Below are 16,457 nucleotides of genomic sequence, written 5' to 3'. Positions count from 1 at the left end.
TGAAATGAGCAATAAGTGTAGACCAGCAGTATAGTAATTTCTGTTTCAAGTCAACAACATGAATTCAATGTATGTGACATTAAGAAATGTAACTTGATTTTATTATTTCTATGCACTATGACTACTGTTGATCTAAAGCAAAAAACGACACATTCAAACTCCAGGGCACTCAGCCAATACATCCAACACGGACACTCAGTCCTTTACTTGGTATAATTAGGTGTTAAAATGCGCCACACGATGTAAGCCAACCTAGCTACATCACTAACGGTCTCTCATGACCCACCAGTGCGCATTTGTTATTCACCTCCTTTCATATTACACAGAGGTTGACAGGTGTCGCAAGTATGCTTGGATCCGGTATCTCATACAGCATGGTTTGGAATTACACTATTCCATAAAACTACTGGGCCCACAATGCACCATAATCGCCTTGTGGTGACCGCAGGTATTTAATGTGAAAAGCAATGATGGACTAATGTTTGTACCGTGACCAGGGACAGCTTCATGTCCGAAACGCGTAGGTGGGGAACCTACAGAAAATAAACCAAAGCATTTAATAAACGGAGTAGTGTGCGGCGTGTTTCTTGATAGAAACGTCTTTGCTGAAAATATATATATATATATATATATATATATATATATATATGCTCTCCTCCAGTGCCTGTTAGTGCACCCTGGGCTGTCGCGGAACGGTCCCGGATAGGCCACCGACAGGCCTTTAAATTATATCCAAATACCTCCTCCTTCCAGAAGTAAACCAGGACACCCGGAATATATTTGCAGATTTTATTCGGCAGATGAAAAAAGTGTGACGCGTTTCGCCGATAAGGCTTGCTCACGCTCGTCCACATTACAATGACGGCCATATTTAAAGTGCTCAAAACACACCCCCCAAGTGTATACATAACAGTATCGTGGTAATGCGGGCAGCCATGTTTGTAAGGGTACTTGTACAATGTGTATACGGATTAAATCAAATTTCATTCTGTTGGTGCCATAATCATTCCTTGCGATAAATATATATCAAAATTCAAATGCGATTATGCCAAGTAATTTAAGTTGTAAACACATTTTTTAACTTGTTGGACATGTTTATAAATATCACAGTTACTCAAGCCAAATGACATTCTGATCGGTAATACCTCAGTTATGCCCGGGCTATAATACAGTACCCGACAAACGTTTGGTATCGTCGGTCGCGATCACGTGATAAATACCAACATGTTATCTCAATTTTCATTGGCTATTCAAACACACACTTGTAGAGCGTGTAATCCGATTGGTTCCTGTTGCCAAGATACAGATGTCAACAACGTACAATGACCACAGCGTAAGGTTATTGACATTTATGACAATCTCGCCCAAGTGGGAAAGTGTGGCAAGTATAGCGGATACAAACCAATAGAAATAATATCTCATATCAGTTTGCAATATCCTTGCCCCAGTGGGCTGAATTCATGTACGTAAGTTGCCAGGTTGGTAATTGAAAGAGTCAATATTGTCGGTATTTGAACATTCATGGAATCCTTCCCCGCCCCAGTGGGCAAATCATGAATATCATTTAGCATCCCAACAAATTAGATGGTATCATTCCAAAATTTCATTGTATCCAACGGTATCCCACATTACCTGTGAATAAAATTAAAACATGTTTAAAATTCCTGACAGCGAATTATCTCATGATCTACACACTTATTCTTCATACAGATGTACTGCCAGTTCCTCACTCGTATTTAGCCCAGCTGGAGTAAGACATTGAAAGTCAATTATATATTTGGACTCTAGTTTTCTCATTGAGAGTTCATGATTGCCTCCTCGATTTCCCAGATCCACACAGTTAATAACCACCATGCGTAATCTGGTCTCATCTTGCATGTGAAATTCAAAAAAATGTCTTGCGACGGGATATTGTCTATTCAAATTCCTTATCGCTCTCAGATGTTCTAACACTCTCTTTTTGGCCTTGTGTTTAGTGATACCCACATACCATTTATTGCATGGGCATATAAGTAAATAAATACTATATGGGGTGTTGCATGTAAGTTTCTTTTTTATTGTGAATTCTCTAGATGTTCCCGGTATCATTAGGTTGACACAGTCTCTGCTAAACTTACAAGCCTTGCATTTTTTGCAACATGTAAATCCCACATTGGTAGCCTGGCTTAATTGACATCTGTCTGTTACATAGTTTTGACTGAGCTCATCCCGCAAGGATTTGCCCTTCTGGAATGTGATCTGTGGATTGTCACTTAAATACTTTTTCAGATGTTCGTCGGTATTAAGAACATGCCAATGTTTATTGAACACTTTTCTCACCTCTTGGGATTGTCTCGAGAAGGTGGTAATAAATCTGATTGTTTCAGAATCTGTCTGGGGCAACTTAGGAGCTAATAGCTCATCTCTGGTTTTGGTGTTACTGCGTTCTACTGCATTAGCAATTACCTTCTTGCCATATCCTCTCTCTCTAAACCTCTGGCACGTCACTCTTTCCTCTTTCTTATCCCTATTTTCTGTACTGCAATTGCGCCTAGGGCGCAGTAGTTCTCCATATGGTATACTGTAAATAAGGCTCTTAGGATGGCAGCTAGAGGCTCTTAGAAGACTATTTCCTGATGTACTCTTTCTGAAGAGTCTAGTGGTCAGAATGTTATTGACCACTTCCACTTCCACATCCAGGAACTCCATCCTTGTCTTACTGATGTGTTCAGTTAGAGTTAGGTTGAGAGTGTTGACATTTAATTTGTCAATGAACTGTCTGGCAGAATTCACATCTCCATTCCAAATGAAAAAAATATCATCAATGTACCGCAGCCACAGGGACACATTATTGAATTCAGTCATTTCTTGGACAACCTGCTCCTCCCACCAGCCCATGAAAAAATTCGCGTAGCTGGGGGCGAAGCAGGTTCCCATGGCTGTGCCCTGTGACTGGCGGTACATGACGTCATTGAAATAAAAAAAATTGTTATTAAGGCAAAAGTCTATCATAGACAGTAGCATTTAGGAATGCAATAACAGCGAAATCGACCTGGTATTTAAATAATGTTTCACTGCTTTCAAACCATATTCGTGTCGAATGCTGGTATATAGGCTGCTGACGTCTAGGGTGACCAGTGTAAAACTTGTCTCCCAGTGGATCCCATTAATGATACTTAGAAATTGCGTGGTGTCCTTGACATATGAAGGTAGTGCCACTACGAAGGTTCTCAAATAGTGATCGATGTATTTGGAAGTGTGTTCCAGAAGAGAACCAATAGAGGAAACAATGGGGCGCCCTGGTGGATTACTTTGGTCTTTGTGGAGTTTGGGGAGGAGGTACAGTATAGGAATCTTAGGATGGGCACAGTATAGATATTGGTATTCTTCAGTTTCTATCAACCCCTTATCCTTCCACTCCAATAGTAGATCTCTGAAATTACCGGTAGATCTTAAAACATCATCCCTATCACATCTGCAATAACACTCAACATCCTGCAGTTGTCTCAAACCTTCCTGGAGATATTTTTGTTTATCCAGGACCACCACATTCCCCCCCCTTATCAGACTGCCGTATCACTATCTCTTTGTCTGCTCTGAGGGATTCAATGGACAATTGTTGGCTATGAGATAGATTCTTGTTATTATGGGGCAACTTCTTATATCTTAATTTCAAAAGATCTTTTAATACACCCCTTTCGAACACATCAATTGCGTCACATTGAACTGCGGGTAAGAATACACTTTTAGGTTTGAATTTGGACCCTGGGTTGTTATCTAGGTCAAAACCCCAGCTTTCCCAGTCCGGTTCCTCTCCCATATCCACATTGTCCCTGTAAAGTTCCTCTAATAGTGCAATGTTGTACGTTAACATTTCAGAAAAAGTACGACCATCTCTTTGATAAGAAAACAGGGATGGCGTTAGCCAGTCAATCAAAGGCAGGACCAAGTGCAGAGGCAGCGGAGAGTGACATATCGGATGGTAATCTATCAGACGCCTCTACATCTGGAATCATACAAGGGCCTCCCACAAGTGCCAACAAAAGGGTGAATTTTTTAGCACAATTCCAGATGATGAGCCAGAATCGGACAGACAACTTTCAGGAGGAAGGGGGAAACAAAGAGGTCGAGGACGTGGAAGCAGAGGAGGAACAGGAGGAATAAACAGGCAAAAAAGAGGAGGTTCAAACGCCACACAAGCTCCAATGGGAATGGCGACAAGGAGCAAAAATTCGAAATGCATAAGACAGTGGTGAACCTGTCCAGCCATGTGCTTACTGAAGGTGAGAGAGAGATCTTGGCACTTGGCCTTTCCTTCTGTCCATCACAAAATATGAACTTTGCTCAGACCCGCATTGACTTGTTTTTATTTGCAAGAAAGTTACAATTGAAAAAATGGTTCTGCACCAAACCTCAAGAGAAATCTGTTGAGTCTGCCAGCAATATGCTTAGTAATCTTGATGTACATGACATTGCACTATTAGAGGAACTTTACAGGGACAATGTGGATATGGGAGAGGAACCGGACTGGGAAAGCTGGGGTTTTGACCTAGATAACAACCCAGGGTCCAAATTCAAACCTAAAAGTGTATTCTTACCCGCAGTTCAATGTGACGCAATTGATGTGTTCGAAAGGGGTGTATTAAAAGATCTTTTGAAATTGAGATATAAGAAGTTGCCCAATAATAACAAGAATCTATCTCATAGCCAACAATTGTCCATTGAATCCCTCAGAGCAGACAAAGAGATAGTGATACGGCAGTCTGATAAGGGGGGGGGGAATGTGGTGGTCCTGGATAAACAAAAATATCTCCAGGAAGGTTTGAGACAACTGCAGGATGTTGCGTGTTATTGCAGATGTGATAGGGATGATGTTTTAAGATCTACCGGTAATTTCAGAGATCTACTATTGGAGTGGAAGGATAAGGGGTTGATAGAAACTGAAGAATACCAATATCTATACTGTGCCCATCCTAAGATTCCTATACTGTACCTCCTCCCCAAACTCCACAAAGACCAAAGTAATCCACCAGGGCGCCCCATTGTTTCCTCTATTGGTTCTCTTCTGGAACACACTTCCAAATACATCGATCACTATTTGAGAACCTTCATAGTGGCACTACCTTCATATGTCAAGGACACCACGCAATTTCTAAGTATCATTAATGGGATCCACTGGGAGACAAGTTTTACACTGGTCACCCTAGACGTCAGCAGCCTATATACCAGCATTCGACACGAATATGGTTTGAAAGCAGTGAAACATTATTTAAATACCAGGTCGATTTCGCTGTTATTGCATTCCCAAATGCTACTGTCTATGATAGACTTTTGCCTTAATAACAATTTTTTTATTTCAATGACGTCATGTACCGCCAGTCACAGGGCACAGCCATGGGAAGAAATGCGTTACTTACCTGTAACTGCAGTTATCCAGTATTAGTGTCTTTCATAGATTCACATGCCTGAATCATTCCCCGTCGTCGAGACGGGAGCCTCCGGTATATAAAAAGTAATGTCCTATAGACATACATATAAAGGAATAGGCCTAAGGGTCTCACCTTAGTGTCCTATCTAAGTCCTTATGTAGGAAGGACCAAAACAGAGCAGGCCCAAGGGTCCCACCTTGGTAGCCTATCTGTGTCCTTTTGTAAAAAGGACCAAAGCAAAGAGAACCAACCAATCAGCTACTACCTCCCTCTAGAACCTTCCTGTCAGGAGCCTCAGTCTCTCAGATTTTCGTACGCACCAAGCTAGTTAGGCGCAAACTTGTTAGAGAGATAGGTGAGTCCTTCCAGGGGAGGCGGGAGGGTGCATGTGAATCTATGAAAGACACTAATACTGGATAACTGCAGTTACAGGTAAATAACGCATTTCTTATCCAGTATTTGGGTGTCTTTCATAGATTCACATGCCTGAATCAGAGTAGCAGGCAATACATTATGCACATTATGTGATGGTACATCATATATGAGTCTGAGATAATACATATCACGCGACTGCAAATCACCAACATGCAATGTCATGTAGTATCTAGAAATAGAGAAATGTGCATACCCGTAAAGGATGGTGGGATGTAAGAAGGCTCACCTCACTGGAATAGATGGCGAAGCACTGCTCTGCCCACTGCTGCATCCCTCGTCAGCTCAGTTTCCAGGCAGTAGTGCCTGGTGAAGGTGTGCGGGGACTTCCAGGTCGCCGCTCTACAAATGTCCAGTATCGGCACTCCAGCAAATAGTGCCGCAGACGTGGACATGGCTCTTGTGGAATGGCTTTGACTCGGGCCTCCAAAGGCCGACCAGCCTTGTCGTGGCAGAAAGTTATCGCTGAAGAGATCCACCTTGATATACTTTGTTTCGTCAGTTGCATACCTTACCTTGGTCTGCTAAAAGCAACGAAAAGTTGGGATGACTTTCTGAAGTGTTGTGTCCTGTCGATGTAGAATTTGAGACATCTCTTCAGATCTAATGAATGCAGGGTTCTTTCAGCTGTAGTAGTTGGGTTTGGAAAGAACGATTTCAGCACCACTGGTTCGTTAAGGTGGAAGTCCGAGGGGACTTTGGGTATGAAGTGGGGGTTAGTTCGCAGAATGACTCTGTCCTCTTTAAATTGCAGAAAAGGATCTTGGATGGAGAGAGCCTGCAGTTCACTGACCCTTCTGGCCGAGGTTAGGGCCAGGAGGAGGGCCGTCTTCCATGAAAGGAATTTGATATCCGCTTTGTGGATGGGTTCGAAGGGGTGCTTCATCAGTTGGTGAAGGACCACGTTGAGGTGCCACGACGGAGGGATTGGTCTTGGCCGTGGAAAGGATCTGAATAGGCCTTTTAGGAATTGTTTGACAAGCCTGTCCGCCCACAGGGAAGGACCCTTGGAAGTTCTTGTGAACCTGGATATCGCTGCTAGATGTACTTTGATGGACGCATGTGCAAGGCCTGATTGCGCTAGATGCAGTAGATATGGTAGCAGTTGCTGTGGGGTGACATGGAAGGGGTGTAGGTCTTCTGCCACACACCAAACACAGAAACGCTTCCATTTGAGAGAATAGGTCTTATTAGTGCTTCGCCCCCAGCTACGCGAATTTATTCATGGGCTGGTGGGAGGAGCAGGTTGTCCAAGAAATGACTGAATTCAATAATGTGTCCCTGTGGCTGCGGTACATTGATGATATTTTTTTTTCATTTGGAATGGAGATGTGAATTCTGCCAGACAGTTCATTGACAAATTAAATGTCAACACTCTCAACCTAACTCTAACTGAACACATCCGTAAGACAAGGATGGAGTTCCTGGATGTGGAAGTGGAAGTGGTCAATAACATTCTGACCACTAGACTCTTCAGAAAGAGTACATCAGGAAATAATCTTCTAAGAGCCTCTAGCTGCCATCCTAAGAGCCTTATTTACAGTATACCATATGGAGAACTACTGCGCGCTAGGCACAATTGCAGTACAGAAGATGGGTATAAGAAAGAGGAAAGATTGATGTGCCAGAGGTTTAGAGAGAGAGGATATGGCAAGAAGGTAATTGCTAATGCAGTAGAACGCAGTAACACCAAAACCAGAGATGAGCTATTAGCTCCTAAGTTGCCCCAAACAGAATCTGAAACAATCAGATTTATTACCACCTTCTCGGGACAATCCCAAGAGGTGAGAAAAGTGTTCAATAAACATTGGCATGTTCTTAATACCGACGAACATCTGAAAAAGTATTTAAGTGACAATCCACAGATCACATTCCGGAAGGGCAAATCCTTGCGGGATGAGCTCAGTCAAAACTATGTAACAGACAGATGTCAACCAAGCCAGGCTACTAATGTGGGATTTACATGTTGCAGAAAATGCAAGGCTTGTAAGTTTAGCAGAGACTGTGTCAACCTAATGATACCGGGAACATCTAGAGAATTCACAATAAAAAAGAAACTTACATGCAACACCCCATATAGTATTTATTTACTTATATGCCCATGCAATAAATGCTATGTGGGTAGCACTAAACACGAGGCCAAAAAGAGAGTGTTAGAACATCTGAGAGCGATAAGGAATTTGAATAGACAATATCCCGTCGCAATACATTTTTTTGAATTTCACATGCAAGATGAGACCAAATTACGCATGGTGGTTATTGACTGTGTGGATCTGGGAATTCGAGGAGGCAATCATGAACTCTCAATGAGAAAACTAGAGTCCAAATATATAATTGACTTTCAATGTCTTACTCCAGCTGGGCTAAATACGAGTGAGGAACTGGCAGTACATCTGTATGAAGAATAAGTGTGTAGATCATGAGATAATTGGCTGTCAGGAATTTTAAACATGTTTTAATTTTATTCACAGGTAATGTGGGATACCGTTGGATAAAATGAAATTTTGGAATGATACCATCTAATTTGTTGGGACGCTAAATGATATTCCTGATTTGCCCACTGGGGCGGGGAAGGATTCCATGAATGTTCAAATACCGACAATATTGACTCTTTCAATTACCAACCTGGCAACTTACGTACATGAATTCAGCCCACTGGGGCAAGGATATTGCAAACTGATATGAGATATTATTTCTATTGGTTTGATTCCGCTATACTTGCCACACTTACCCACTTGGGTGAGATTGTCATAAATGTCAATAATCTTACACTGTGGTCATTGTACGTTGTTGACATCTGTATCTTGGCAACAGGAACCAATCGGATTACGCGCTCTACAAGTGTGTGTTTGAATCGCCAATGAAAATTGAGATAACATGTTGGTATTTATCACGTGATCGCGACCGACGATACCAAACGTTTGTCGGGTACTGTATTATAGCCCGGGCATAACTGAGGTATTACCAATCTGAATGTCATTTGGCTTGAGTAACTGTGATATTTATAAACATGTCCAACAAGTTAAAAAATTTGTTTACAACTTAAATTACTTGGCATAATCGCATTTGAATTTTGATATATATTTATCGCAAGGAATGATTATGGCACCAACAGAATGAAATTTGATTTAATCCGTATACACATTGTACAAGTACCCTTACAAACATGGCTGCCCGCATTACCACGATACTGTTATGTATACACTTGGGGGGGGTGTTTTGAGCACTTTAAATATGGCCGTCATTGTAATGTGGATGAGCGTGAGCAAGCCTTATCGGCGAAACGCGTCACACTTTTTTCATCTGCCGAATAAAATCTGCGAACAAATTTCGGGTGTCCTGGTTCCTGGTTTACTTCTGGAAGGAGGAGGTATTTGGATATTATATATATATATATATATATATATATATATATATATATATATATATATATATATATATATATATATATATATATATATATATATATATATATATATGTATATATATATATATAGTCAAAGAGGGAGATCCCTGGAGTCGAATAGTCGACTAGTAACTATTAGCCTTTCCTATATACAAGGGAAAGGTCACACACTACCATGGGTGTTTAAACTAACACAAAAATAGGTTTTCCACACTGAAATAGAATCGTTTACAGTCTATTTTTATTAAAATTTCAATCAATTTAAACAATAAAAAACAGAGTAAATTCATATACTTTTCACACCACAATTTAAAATCCAAGTAAAAAGATACTTTGGAGGGTTAAAAATAAGCAAAAATATTATTCAACAGTATTGCACGAGTATAATGCAACTATAAACGATAAACAAAGACACAATCAAAGCATATTCACTGTAAATAGACGACAAACTACATATAGTCACAAAAACCCCTCAATTTCTATGTGGCCAACCAGATATCTAGGCCACTATCATTTGCCTGATCCAATGGCCTTAATCCGTTTTGCTATTGTAAAACTCTAGTGGAGGAATGACATGCCCATCTACAGTTTTATACGGCCCTCATTGGATTCTATTAGAAAAAGACAAACAGTGCGTCGACGCGTTTCGGTGCTGTACTCTGGATTTGGTTGCACCTTCCTCAGGACTTCTTATTTTCTGGGGTTTCAAGCAATGGATGGTTCCACCATATCTTTTAGATCATGTGGGGGACGTATCAGGATGTAGATAGCTTTAAATTTCCATTGGCTTCTGTCAATAGTATGGGCTTCTCTCCCTTATGATAGGAGCTCCTTGTCTTGGCTTTCCTTGCTTTGTGCTTGACAGGCGTATATTCAAGTCACGTGCATCTATGGTGAGTATTCTTTATCCCCGGACAGGGGCTCCTTGTCTTGGGTTTCCTTGCTCTGAATTTGTCAGGCGTTTATTCAGGTCTCGTGCATCTGGTAAAATTTTAAAAACCTCTTAGAACGGGCATACCATTTCTTTAGTCTTCTCCAGAACTGGATATGTTCGGATTAGCGCTGCGTGTGTACTTCTGCCTCGTTCGTCCCCTCGATCGAGGATCCTGAGGAAGGTGCAACCAAATCCAGAGTACAGCACCGAAACGCGTCGACGCACTGTTTGTCTTTTTCTAATAGAATCCAATGAGGGCCGTATAAAACTGTAGATGGGCATGTCATTCCTCCACTAGAGTTTTACAATAGCAAAACGGATTAAGGCCATTGGATCAGGCAAATGATAGTGGCCTAGATATCTGGTTGGCCACATAGAAATTGAGGGGTTTTTGTGACTATATGTAGTTTGTCGTCTATTTACAGTGAATATGCTTTGATTGTGTCTTTGTTTATCGTTTATAGTTGCATTATACTCGTGCAATACTGTTGAATAATATTTTTGCTTATTTTTAACCCTCCAAAGTATCTTTTTACTTGGATTTTAAATTGTGGTGTGAAAAGTATATGAATTTACTCTGTTTTTTATTGTTTAAATTGATTGAAATTTTAATAAAAATAGACTGTAAACGATTCTATTCCAGTGTGGAAAACCTATTTTTGTGTTAGTTTAAACACCCATGGTAGTGTGTGACCTTTCCCTTGTATATAGGAAAGGCTAATAGTTACTAGTCGACTATTCGACTCCAGGGATCTCCCTCTTTGACTAATTGTCCTTCTACCCTGTTCCCTGGGGAAGTGGGGTACCCTCTCCTTTCTGAAACCTATATATATATATATATATACCAAGTCCAATCTCTGCACTCCTTGCTGCCCAGACAACACTTTAATCCTTTTACCACTGCCTGTCCCTGAACCCTAAAAACACTTCCCTCCCTTTTCTTCCTTGTACCCCTGAACCCCCCCAAAAAAATCCATATATGCCTTTACCGTTAACCGCCCCTGAACTCTAAAATAACCAATCTCTTAACCCTTAAATCTACCTTTTTTTAGATGACATTACAAATATGTAATTTAAAAATTATATATACATACGTGCATGTAAATTACATTCCAGCTCCACAACCATGCAGCTTCCTGTCATTATATATACAGTAACATAATAATCAAGTTGAGGATCCACGCTAATTTTTTCCCATCACTCTGACTGTAGATGCATGACAATGGATGCGTGAATGCCCATTCACCTCATTGCAGACAATTAGTTGCAATGACCTGACAACTCCAACGCAGGAACATTACTCTTTTTTAGAAAACCCATTTGCGGTCATCATGCATAAACTTTCAGAAAGGGACATTTTTGATATTATAAATAATTAAAAACGTAAGCAAATGTTTTTCAAAGGTGATAATAATTGGATTTTTTCTAAATAGCACTATCACTGTTTTCAAAAACACTGCAAAGAGCAAGCGTTATCACTACTCAATGAAGATTAACACCTTCATTCTCATGCACGTAGTTCTCAGTTTCTAACTCTCAACACCACTTAGGCCCCTTTAACAGGCTCTACCAACCCTAAAAAATGCTAGTCTGATCAGGGACCACCCATGCAGAATCTGTAACTGTCAGGCGAATACAGTATTTCCTCAACTTTTAATGACATTATAAATGCTCAACTCACGTAGAACATCCCTAATGGTCCTGAAATATATGGCATTTTTAGTCCCAGCAGATGCTTGACTAGTGCGTTCACACCATGTGTAGCTGCTCCAGTTGTCATTGAACTTATCACCGATTGGGACATCAGGAACGTCAATCTGTCCAGCTGAAGAACGAACATGGCAACCTAGAAAATAAATAACAAAAAAATTGGGTAAACCATACTTTCCAGTACCGTTTGCTTCAAGAGGCAATCTCCAAACAGCATTATCAGTGACAGAAGTAAGAATAGTAGCTCACAAGGAAGCAGCATTCCAATGAAACATTTCTTTCTCAAATGGCAGTGAAACATATTCACAAGGGGCTAATATGGTCGCCAAATTTTCCATTTTATAGCTGTCAGGAATCTATAAAGGGATTCCTGGTGGGTGGGACTGCATTTACTACTGCAGATTTCTATACCATGATTGTGGAAAAAAATCTACATTAGTTAATCCCACTCGAAGGATGGCAATTGTGTTGTTTGCTTAGGCAGTTTCGACTTCTTAGCACCATGGAAAGGGTCATAGATTTACTCCAGCCAAGGGCAGAGTAACTCCCATTCCATGAGGAACGGCTCACCACTAGAACTACTGGGGTTACAGAGAAAACTTTCACCATGGGGAAAAAATGCTTTCTACGCATAGAAAAAAATGCATTTGCATAAGAGACTCCTCCATTCCTAATGTACTGGGTTAAATCCAGCCTGGCAGTTCGGTCTGGACTGTTCCCGTTCGCGTAGTGGGCAAAAGAACGATGGATTTAACACAGATCTTTTGAGAATGGGAGAATGTTTGTATTGTCAGCATACCGCCCATCATTTGTTTGCTGTAACACTTTTCGTCCTAAATTGGATTGGTATGCCCAGACGTGGGTCCCTTTTTCACTGTACCACTGAATTCAAGCTAGCCTAGCTAAAGAAAGGTGACATACCCTGAAGCCGGTCCCAGGAGGCTTGTTTCCGGTCCAGGGAGGACCTGGCCTGGCAGTTCGGTCTGGACTGTTACCATGGGGCACAGGATCAAGACTGATTTGCATATGGCTGGGGCCAAACTGGAGTGGCATAGTGGGCACAAGAAGGATGGATTTAACCCAGATCTTTTGACTGGGGAGAATGTTTGCATTGTCAACATTCCATCCATCATTTGTTTGCTGTAACACTTTTCGCCCTAAGTGGGATGGGTATGCCCAGATGTGGGTCCCTTTTTCACTGTACCACTGAATTCAAGCTAGCCTGGCTGACGAATGGTGACACACCCTGAAAATGGTCCCAGGATGCTTGTTTCTGGTCCAGCGAGGACCTGGCCTGGCAGTTCAGTCTGCACTTTTTCCATGGGGCACAGGATCAAGACGGATTAGCATATGGCTGGGTCCAAACAAGGACGGCATAGTGGGCAAAAGAAAAATGGATTTAACCCAGATATTTTGACTGGGGGAGAATGTTTGCATTGTCAGCATTCGGTCCATCATTAGTTTGCTGTAACACTTTTCGCCCTCATTGGGATGGGTATGACCAGACGTGGGTCCCTTGCTCACTGTGCCACTGGATTCAAGCTCGCCTGGCTGAAGAATGATGATAAACTCTGAAACCGGTCCCAGGATGCTTGTTTCCAGTCCAGGGAGGCCCTGGCCTGGCAGTTCAGTCTGGACTTTTCCCATGGGGCACAGGATCAAGACTGATTAGCATATGGCTGGGTCCAAACTGGGATGGCGTAGTGGGCAAAAGAAAAATGGATTTAACCCAGATATTTTGACTAGGGGAGAATGTTTGCATTGTCAGCATTCGGTCCATCATTAGTTTGCTGTAACACTTTTTGCCCTAAGTGGGATTGGTATGCCCAGATATGGGTCCCTTGCTCACTGTACTACTGGATTCAAGCTAGCCTGGCTGTAAAACGGTGACATACCATGAAACCGGTCCCAGGATGCTTGTTTCTGGTCCAGGGAGCACCTGGCCTGGCAGTTCGGTCTGGACTGATTCCATGGGGCACAGGGTCAAGACTGTTTTACATATGGCCAATCCAAACTGGGGTGGCATAGTGGGCAAAAGAACGATGGATTTAACCCAGAAATGTTGACTGTGGGAGAATGTTTGCATTGTCAGAATTCCGTCCATCATTTGTTTGCTGTAGCGCAGGTCCACTAGTAGCATTTTATTTACAGGCTCTGGCACACTCGGTGTACTTTACTAGGGGCTTACCAGTAAATCAGATATGCCAATATGGATAACCAATTATGTTCACAATTTACACAGGGAGCATATGCACTTTAGCACTGATTAGCAGAGGCACAGAGCCCAGAGTCCAAAAGCCAAAATAAAAAAGGTCATGACATCAGACACATTTGTGGCACATGCTGATATCACCCCGTTAGACGCAATTCTCTACCACCAGCCAAAATGAATTAGCAAGCAGATCACACCAGATTTCTTGTAGGAGACAGCATGCATGAAGCCAGTCTAGCTCATTATTAATGCCCAATCCTCTAAGAAACTCATCCCAAATATATACAGCAATGCAGGAACTGATGCCTACCCAACCAGCCACAGCTAAAGCAGTACAAAAGGGGGTGGTGATGGACGGAGCATCGGAATCAATCAAACACTCACACCCAGTCAAAAGATCTGGGTTTAATCCATCACCGTTCTTTAGCCCACTCTGCCACCCCAGTTCAGACATGGCCATATGCAAATCAGTCTGACCCTGTGCCTCATGGGAACAGTCCAGCCCGAATTGCCAAGCCATGTCTTCCCTGGAGCGGAAACAAGCTTCAGAGGACCGGTTTCTGGCATTCCAGCCGTCTTCAGCCCGGCTTGCTTGAATCCAGTGGCAAAGTGAGCAAGGGACTCACCTCTGAGCATACCCTGACACACTTATGGCGGCCAAAAGCGGTACAAAAGGGGGTGGTGATGGACGGAGCATCTGAATCAATCAAACACTCACAACCAGTCAAAAGATCTGGGTTTAATCCATCACCATTCTTTAGCCCACTCTGCCACCCCAGTTCAGACATGGCCATATGCAAATCAGTCTGACCCTGTGCCTCATGGGAACAGTCCAGCCCGAACCGCCAAGCCATGTCTTCCCTGGACCGGAAACAAGCTTCCGAGGACCGGTTTCTGGCATTCCAGCCGTCTTCAGCCCGGCTTGCTTGAATCCAGTGGCAAAGTGAGCAAGGGACTCACGTCTGAGCATACCCTGACACACTTATGGCGGCCAAAAGCGGTACAAAAGGGGGTGGTGATGGACGGAGCATCTGAATCAATCAAACACTCACACCCAGTCAAAAGATCTGGGTTTAATCCATCACCGTTCTTTAGCCCACTCTGCCAACCCAGTTCAGACATGGCCATATGCAAATCAGTCTGACCCTGTGCCTCATGGGAACAGTCCATCCCGAACTGCCAAGCCATGTCTTCCCTGGACCGGAAATACGCTTCCGAGGACCGGTTTCTGGCATTCCAGCCGTCTTCAGCCTGGCTTGCTTGAATCCAGTGGCAAAGTGAGCAAGGGACTCACCTCTGAGCATACCCTGCCACACTTATGGCGGCCAAAAGCGGTACAAAAGGGGGTGGTGATGGACGGAGCATCTGAATCAATCAAACACTCACACCCAGTCAAAAGATCTGGGTTTAATCCATCACCGTTCTTTAGCCCACTCTGCCACCCCAGTTCAGACATGGCCATATGCAAATCAGTCTGACCCTGTGCCTCATGGGAACAGTCCAGCCCGAACTGCCAAGCCATGTCTTCCCTGGACCGGAAACAAGCTTCTGAGGACCGGTTTCTGGCATTCCAGCCGTCTTCAGCACGGCTTGCTTGAATCCAGTGGCAAAGTGAGCAAGGGACTCACGTCTGAGCATACCCTGCCACACTTATGGCGGACAAAAGCGGTACAAAAAGGGGTGTCCATCACCACCCCCTTTTGAACATAAGGCATAAAAAAAAGCCTGCGTACTCGCTGGAGCCTAGTGGGCTTTCTTTCCCCCCAGGGGGCAGATCAGAGGCCACGGTCACCATCTGCCCTCCTGGGTGGGCAGAAAGACTGGAATTTCTCTGGGGGTGGGGTGGGGGTATTGTCATGCTCAGTTTGGGCAGCCCCTACCCCAACACTAATAAAATAAAAAAATCCATGGTTTCTAGTGGGCTTTCTGAGTCCCTGGGGGGACCAGATTGGGGGCTACAGCTCCCATCTGCCTCCCGTGGGGCAGAAAGACTGTCATTATTGTGGGGGGGAGGGTGGAGGCATTGGCATGCTCGTTGCGGGCAGCCCACACCTTAAAAACAATTGCACAAAAAAAATCCCTGGTGTAAAGTGGGCTTTCTGCACCTCTGGGGGGGGCAGATTGGGGGCCAGAAAGGCTGTAATGGTGGTGGGGGTGTGGGGGCATTGGGGTGCCTATTTTAGGAAGCCACCACCCTAAAAATGAATGCACATAAAAAATCCCTGGCGTCAAGTGGGCTTTCGCCCCTCCCCCGGGAGCAGATTGGGGGCTACTGTAATGATGGGGGGGGGGGGGGTTGGCGGCATTGGCATGCCCATTTTCTGCAGCCCTCACCCTAAAACAAATTGTACAAAA

The 16,457-nt window shown here is 43.1% G+C and overlaps 1 protein-coding gene across 2 annotated transcripts in view; it reads right to left on the bottom strand.

Annotated features, from left to right (window-relative positions):
• SLC26A7 (solute carrier family 26 member 7) overlaps positions 1-16,457 on the bottom strand; it is a 577,439-nt gene that overhangs the window by 314,128 nt on the left and 246,854 nt on the right. For both annotated transcript variants that reach the window (XR_015310095.1, XM_086967017.1), the window contains exon 4: positions 11,862-12,026. Coding sequence is in view for 1 of the 2 variants with exons in the window: in XM_086967017.1 (XP_086823143.1) it covers positions 11,862-12,026 (165 nt within the window). In the remaining variant the exon portion in view is untranslated. The remainder of the gene's footprint in view (positions 1-11,861; positions 12,027-16,457) is intronic.

Source organism: Lissotriton vulgaris, chromosome 4_1 (assembly GCF_964263255.1).
Source record: "Lissotriton vulgaris chromosome 4_1, aLisVul1.2, whole genome shotgun sequence".
Classification (NCBI taxonomy): Eukaryota; Metazoa; Chordata; class Amphibia; order Caudata; family Salamandridae; genus Lissotriton; species Lissotriton vulgaris.
Note: the sequence above shows the minus strand (reverse complement) of the source record. Positions and strands in the feature narration are given on the sequence as shown.